At 42.2% G+C, this 6,930-nt stretch overlaps 1 protein-coding gene across 1 annotated transcript; it reads left to right on the top strand.

The window, feature by feature from the left end:
* Positions 1-3,085: 3,085 nt before the first annotated feature.
* Positions 3,086-5,107, top strand: foxl2a (forkhead box L2a). Its single transcript, XM_031860905.1, has one exon. The coding sequence runs from the start codon at positions 3,322-3,324 to the stop codon at positions 4,240-4,242; it is 921 nt and encodes a 306-aa protein (XP_031716765.1). The 5' UTR covers positions 3,086-3,321; the 3' UTR covers positions 4,243-5,107.
* The last annotated feature ends 1,823 nt before the right edge of the window (positions 5,108-6,930 follow it).

The raw sequence follows: 6,930 nt of genomic DNA, 5'->3' as shown, positions 1-6,930 counted from the left end.
ATTGTTATTATTATACATTTTTAAGATAAATTGTAGCTCTCTCACCAGTTTTCTGTCTGGTCCTATACGCGGTTGCCGGGCTGAAGCCTCTCCAGCCCGGGTGGTGGTTCTCCGGTCCCGACCTGACCCGGTGGATCCGTCCGCCGCATTCCACCCGCACGCGCTATCATAAACATCCTAGTCCTGAACCTGCCAGGGCAGGAAGTGAGGGAGGACAGGAATTCCACTCTTTCAAATTACATTACGTCCCGTCGCAGTGATGGCTCTTCACTTTAGGCCTGTGATAGGCTGCATGCACATAATGTACATTACATCAACGCAAATGCATTTTTCATATAAGTGTGTATCTCATGAGAGGGGCGGCCTGTTTGATCTTTTTTGTGTTGAAGGATTCAGAGGATGCATATTTATCTAAGAATAAAACAGAGACTGAGCAGTGCTCACCGCTGTGTCAGTCGTCTCATGTCTCATCTAAATACATTTAGAAAGATAAGACTACACTATAGCATGCAAATCTGTTAGAATTAAATATAGAGTCAAATTTATAATTATATATGCGTATATGACCGATTTGATTATGGTGAAAAGGATTAATAAATTGCCTGAATTTTGAGGAAACGTGTCAAAAATATACTTTGGGTGCAAAGCACATTTCCATTTATGAGCCCATATTACACTTAGCAAGTAAGCATATTTTAGCTATTCATTAGCCATGAGTTGCTTTTTTATTGTTAGTTATTTTGTGTTTAATTTATTAATGTATTTGTTTGTGTAGGCTATTTGTTTATTGCCTAAAGCCCCAAAAGAGGCTATACTATCAAATTAACATTCCTCAGCGCCTCTGAAGCCCACAACCAGTTCAAGTTTCAGGCTCCTTGTTTTGTTTACGGATTGTCGACATGCTAGTTTTTTAGCTGTTGTTGTGACGTGACGCGCGTGCACTGCGGCAGCTCAGACCCGGGGAGGTTACAGGTAATGAAGGAGGAGGGAGGGCAAGAAACCTATTTAACCTGACGCATATAACGGTGGTGCTCGGTGGTCGTTCGGGTGAATTAGGCCTCTGGTTTTTTTTTATTAATTTGTGATGTTTGTGAGGACAATTTGGCCAACAACTTAACGGGAATATGTTCTAGCCGCTACACAACATGGTAACCTATAGACTTTGGAATAAGCTAACACATTGAGCTATATGTACTGTCAATGGGGACATTTTTGTGTTAAAATGGCTGCTGTGAAGAGGGCCTATTACAGTGTTTTTTAGGGTGATGTACGGGGACCACCAGGAGTCTTTGAAGGGGTTAAGAGGGTCCTCTATAAATCGAGAAACATTAAATGATGACCAGCTAAATGGACGTTTATATCGCTGGATAAAGGGAACAATTTCAATTCATGTTTAGATATATTTTTTATATTTCAGTAGTTCAATGCAACTGTTATAACGATCATATTATTACGATTCATTATATCAATAAACAGACGGTTTTGATACATTTAAACATGTCACTCTGAAAGGTCTTCCCTCAAAAGTTTGTTGGGTAATTCTATTTCAGTTGTTTCAGTGCAGACGAGAAGACCACAGACGTTTTCTCTGGAACAATAACAGAAGATAAACAAACCCCGAAATCATGATGTGAACCAAAACACAGAGACAAAGGGGGTAGTTTGTGGTCTACTGCTTGATTTATTTTTGGACAAACTTACAAACTACCACCGTAACAATGCCTTTTTACTAACACCACAATGAATACAAACAAAGGTCTTTATAGTCTAACCAACACTCATTCCATTTTTTTCACACTGGTGTCCTCTTTCATAAACAATCATCCATGCAACAGCTATATGAAAAATAGAAATATTTGTAATCATTTTATTTATCTACAAATTCATGGTTTACCCTCTCGTGTGTCATTTGATGGCAGCGTTAATTAACACATTGAATGATGTAATGCTTCTACTAAGCCGACTGCTTGCAGCGCGGTGGGCATAACAGTGTGTTGAGATTATCGGGAAACGTTCTCCTTCTTAAACATGTGAGGGAGGAAAACAAAGACACTGAAACAAGAAATAACATCGCGCCGCAACGCTCCGAGCTGCGAGTCTGCGTTAATTGCGCGATGAGAGATGGTTTGGCTCTCGCCGCGGTTCAGCTGCTGCGGGACCGGGTGCAGGGTGATGACACACATGCCAATGCTGCTCCACCTGCACGGACTCCCAGAGCACGGAAATACACTCCGCGGAGAAAGCCGAGGGGACCCTCATGGGTGGCCCCGGAGAAATGTATACCTCTCTCCGTGCACTTCCCCTCTCTACGCGAGCTCATTAAGCAGCACTGTCTATCCAGAGTTTTTGGGGTTTTTTTAGACCATGCATTTGCAAATGTGCCTGTCTTTGGTGGCCGAGAGGAGGAAGTGGGAGCCTCCATTTGACCGCGTGTAGTCAAATATATTTGGCTATATGTTTGAGAAAAGCTGGAGCGAAAGCTTGTTGAAACAACCGTTTGTCCAGACGAGACAATATATCCTGTCAGGTGCTGTATTTCACATTTAACACATGTGAAAGATTGTAAACCTAAAATGCAAGATACAAACATTTCTAAAGATATACATGTTTTAATTGTTTATTATAAGTATTTCATTTTCGTTGTGCACGAAAATATTACAAAATAATCTGACCAGTAAATCATTTATTTTCTGAAAGGCTTGTTTGCTGTCAAGCCGAGAAAGCAAAGCAAGGGATAATTTATGTCTGATAGCCTTTTATGCATTTGGATTTAAATAAATATTGTAATGATACAATCCCAGCACTGGGAGTTTATCCCTTTCCTTTTTATCCCGTTTGAATGCAAATATAGTTCCATCTCCATAGTTTGCTATTTTGACCCGAGTGTGATTCGAAGAAAAAAATTCAACGTGTTAAAAAGAGAAGATTATTATTTCACTGACTGTAGGCGGAACTCAAATACGCACAAATCACGACGCACGACGTCGCGTTGGAGTCTGTCAGTGGACGTGAAAAAAAGAAGAGGAAAGGAAAGGGTTGGGCTTACTGACTCACAAGCCACAACTTGGGTTGCGCCTCCATCAGAAACCAGTTTAGAAAAATCCCCGTTGAAGAAAGAGAGAGGGAGGTCTGGTGCATGTCACCCACTGAGCCACAAAATAAAGTTCTCTCTCTGTGCACTTTGGAAGACAGCTTTCAATCCGCGGTGCATCCTGAGGTGCTGCAACATTTCGCTGCACATCGAAGTTACGAGCGCCATTAATTAAGGTTTGCTTTCTCCGCATTTTGGAACTGGACTTGTTTTGTTTTTTGGTGCACACAATGATGGCCACTTACCCGAACCCGGAGGATGACGCAATGACACTGATGATCCACGACACCAACACCACAAAGGAGAAGGAGCGACCCAAAGAGGAGCCGGTGCAGGAGAAAGTCCCGGAGAAAGCAGATCCGTCCCAGAAGCCGCCGTACTCCTACGTCGCTCTCATCGCCATGGCCATCCGGGAGAGCACCGAGAAGCGGCTCACTCTGTCCGGTATTTACCAGTACATCATCACCAAGTTCCCCTTCTACGAGAAGAACAAGAAGGGTTGGCAGAACAGCATCAGACACAACCTGAGTCTCAACGAGTGCTTCATTAAAGTACCGCGGGAGGGCGGTGGGGAGAGAAAGGGGAACTACTGGACCCTCGACCCGGCCTGCGAGGACATGTTCGAGAAGGGGAACTACAGGAGACGCCGCAGGATGAAGCGCCCGTTCAGACCTCCACCGACGCACTTCCAGCCGGGGAAGTCGTTGTTCGGGGGAGACGGCTACGGCTACCTGTCCCCACCCAAGTACCTGCAGTCTAGCTTCATGAACAACTCCTGGTCGCTCGGCCAGCCGCCCACCCCGATGTCCTACACGTCCTGTCAGATGGCCGGTGGCAACGTGAGTCCGGTGAACGTGAAGGGGCTGTCGGCCCCCTCCTCTTATAACCCCTACTCCCGCGTGCAGACCATGGCGCTCCCCGGCATGGTGAACTCTTACAACGGCATGAGTCACCATCACCATCCCGCGCATCCCCACCATGCCCAGCAGCTGAGCCCGGCCACGGCAGTACCGCCTCCGGTCTCCTCCGGCAACGGAGCGGGCCTCCAGTTCGCTTGCTCCCGCCAGCCCGCGGAGCTCTCGATGATGCACTGCTCTTACTGGGAACACGAGACCAAACACTCGGCGTTACACACGAGGATTGATATTTAAAGTTTACCGAAATGGTCTGTGTAAAAAAAAAAGAGCAGTCTTGAGAGCGAGAGTAAATTCCTGTGATTTCAAAAACAGAACCAAGAGTATTTTTTTTTTGTTTTTTTGAAGAGACCATTGTTGACGAGCTGTGTGGGTCCAGCTGACATCCATATGTGCAGATGGAGAGGTATGCGCGAGTTGATGTGGGGAGAGTTTTACAAAATGGAATCGGGAGGTAAAGAAGTCCCCAGGACACACCGGGCAGCACAGCCTCCGGGAGCCATTTCGTGCGCCGGTATTACACTTGGACTGATGGCCGTAACTCGGTATTGTTGTCATAATTGTGCCTTTTATGAAAATATTGATTTTCACGGGCATGGACATTGCTGACATCGCTTCGGCTGTGTGTTACTGGTATGCGTAATGGTTTCTCTCAACTTTACGCACGGCCTATCCCAACTGTTGCCAAATGAAACGTGGACATAAGATGCCCTAATTAAGTCAGTGCTTTTAATGTGTAATTGAATCAGAGCTCAATTTGGCCCTCTTAACTTGCACTGAGCAAGGCCTGCACGGCGAAGCGTCACCTCCTCCGTGAACTCTGTTGGGTTAAAAAGTGAACGTGTGAGATCCAGACTGCCAGCCATACAATTCAGGGTTTTTCATAATTATTGATCCCACATGTATGATATTATTTCCAATATGACGCCAGCCAGTGCCAGGTTTTGGTAATATTTCTGATTATTATTATTATTAATTTTTTTATAAACGTGATTAGCTATATTGTCTCATTCATGTTGGGGCCATGTTTCATTTTAATTAGCACTTTTCCGTCTTTTCTAGGTTTGTGAATTTCTTAATAAACTTGTATTTCTTAAAGTAATACAGTGGTCATGACGTAATTGTTTGTATGCTTTAGGCTGTGATAACCACTGTTGGTACTAGACAAACAGCATTCAACAACTCTGTGAAGGTGACGCAGCATCAAAAGTACTTTATTGTTGACATATACGATATTTTCAGAAATGCCAAGGATATAATACTCCTATAAACCATTGTGCAGGGCTTTGAGGTTTGACTCTGCACTTATTCGACCATTAACCGTAAAATGTCTGATTTTCAAGCGTTACGTCTCTTGGAAATTTGATCTATAAATATGAATATATATTTAACCAGTTGCTCATTTTTTTAAATGTATGCCCATTTATTTTATCTCAACTGTGTGACTACATCAAAATAGATATAAACAGAACTTCACATCTATAATAACGAAGTAAAAATGACAACAATAATAATAATTTAAATAGAAATACAGAATTGATAATAGAAATAATGTGTTATTGATAATTAGTGTCCCACTGACGTCTGTTTGATAGTTATTTAATATGTTCTGTGTGAAAGTCTTCAGGCTCATGCACTTACTGCTCAACAAAAACATGCTGTGTGCATCATTCATAACTAATAAGTATTTCATATTACCCTGATCACGATGAATATGTTTTTTTTGTCTCTCTTCAATATTGAATATAATTTGTTATTAATATAATTCACAAATGAAGCCGCGTCAGTAGAATAATGGCGATGCATGGAGGCTGTGGCCGTCCTCGGGTTTATTGTTTTATTATATTTTTTGACGGCTCACTTTCAGGACAGGAGAAACAAAAAAACAAGGTCTGATGAAATGCTAAGTTTTACACCCTCAATCTGATGTGCTGTTTGTTCTAATTGATTGATTGATCATCATTTTTGTAGCCTACTTTTATAATACTCTAAATACAACAGCAACAACAACACTATTACCATACTACTAATAATAATACTACCAATAATGAAAATAACTTCAATATCACGATGAAGCTGGCAAAAATAATAACTTTAAAGAAGTTAACTTACTAAATGAAACAGAATCATGTGGGAAAGACCAGAAGTGTAACAACAATTGGCGATGCAGAGTCGTCTTACACGCGCTCATAATAATCCTTTGCAAAACGTGACATCACACACACACACGCACACACACACACACAAAGAAGACTTCATTCATCCCGTGCTGCCGTGTCAACGAGTCATTTGCTAAAATATGGACGTTTGCTTCAGACAGACAACTCCTCCACTTGTTGTCTTTGAGCGCGAGACTGTTACATTTTCCATCTAACCTCTTGATAATAGAGACATGTTGACGAGTGAGACGCCTTTAATTCACCGCCCCTCCGAAAAGCTCCATATAATCACAGCGATAGACTTTAGGGCCATCTGGTTTTCACTTTTACATTTAAGGGTTCTCTCACAACAACGCAACCCGAGTTATTGTTTTTTAAAAGCTGACCAATTATACAGAATATGATTTCTTAACATCCAATAGCCTATTTTATATAGATTGTGGGATCAGCGGGGTCTCAGGAGCGCCACCTCGATCCACCCTCTGAGCTGTCAAACACAGACTCATCATCAAAAAGCAAAACACCCACTCCCCCAAAAAAACACACAGTACACACCCACACACATGATATCATAAGGCTGACGTGTTAAAACGATATTTGCACAAATGGTGGAATATTAATGAGGTTTGAATAACGTTATTTTAGGAATCCCATTAACTTTAGTAAAAGCATGCTGCTATCAGCACAAATGGTATTAGAATTAGTGAACTTTTTATTTTGTTAACATGAAACACTACTTAAAAGGGTTCTCGGTGACTGTGATCTG

Source organism: Anarrhichthys ocellatus, unplaced genomic scaffold (assembly GCF_004355925.1).
Source record: "Anarrhichthys ocellatus isolate YVR2014 unplaced genomic scaffold, GSC_Weel_1.0 scaffold24, whole genome shotgun sequence".
Taxonomy (NCBI): domain Eukaryota; kingdom Metazoa; phylum Chordata; class Actinopteri; order Perciformes; family Anarhichadidae; genus Anarrhichthys; species Anarrhichthys ocellatus.
Note: the sequence above shows the minus strand (reverse complement) of the source record. Positions and strands in the feature narration are given on the sequence as shown.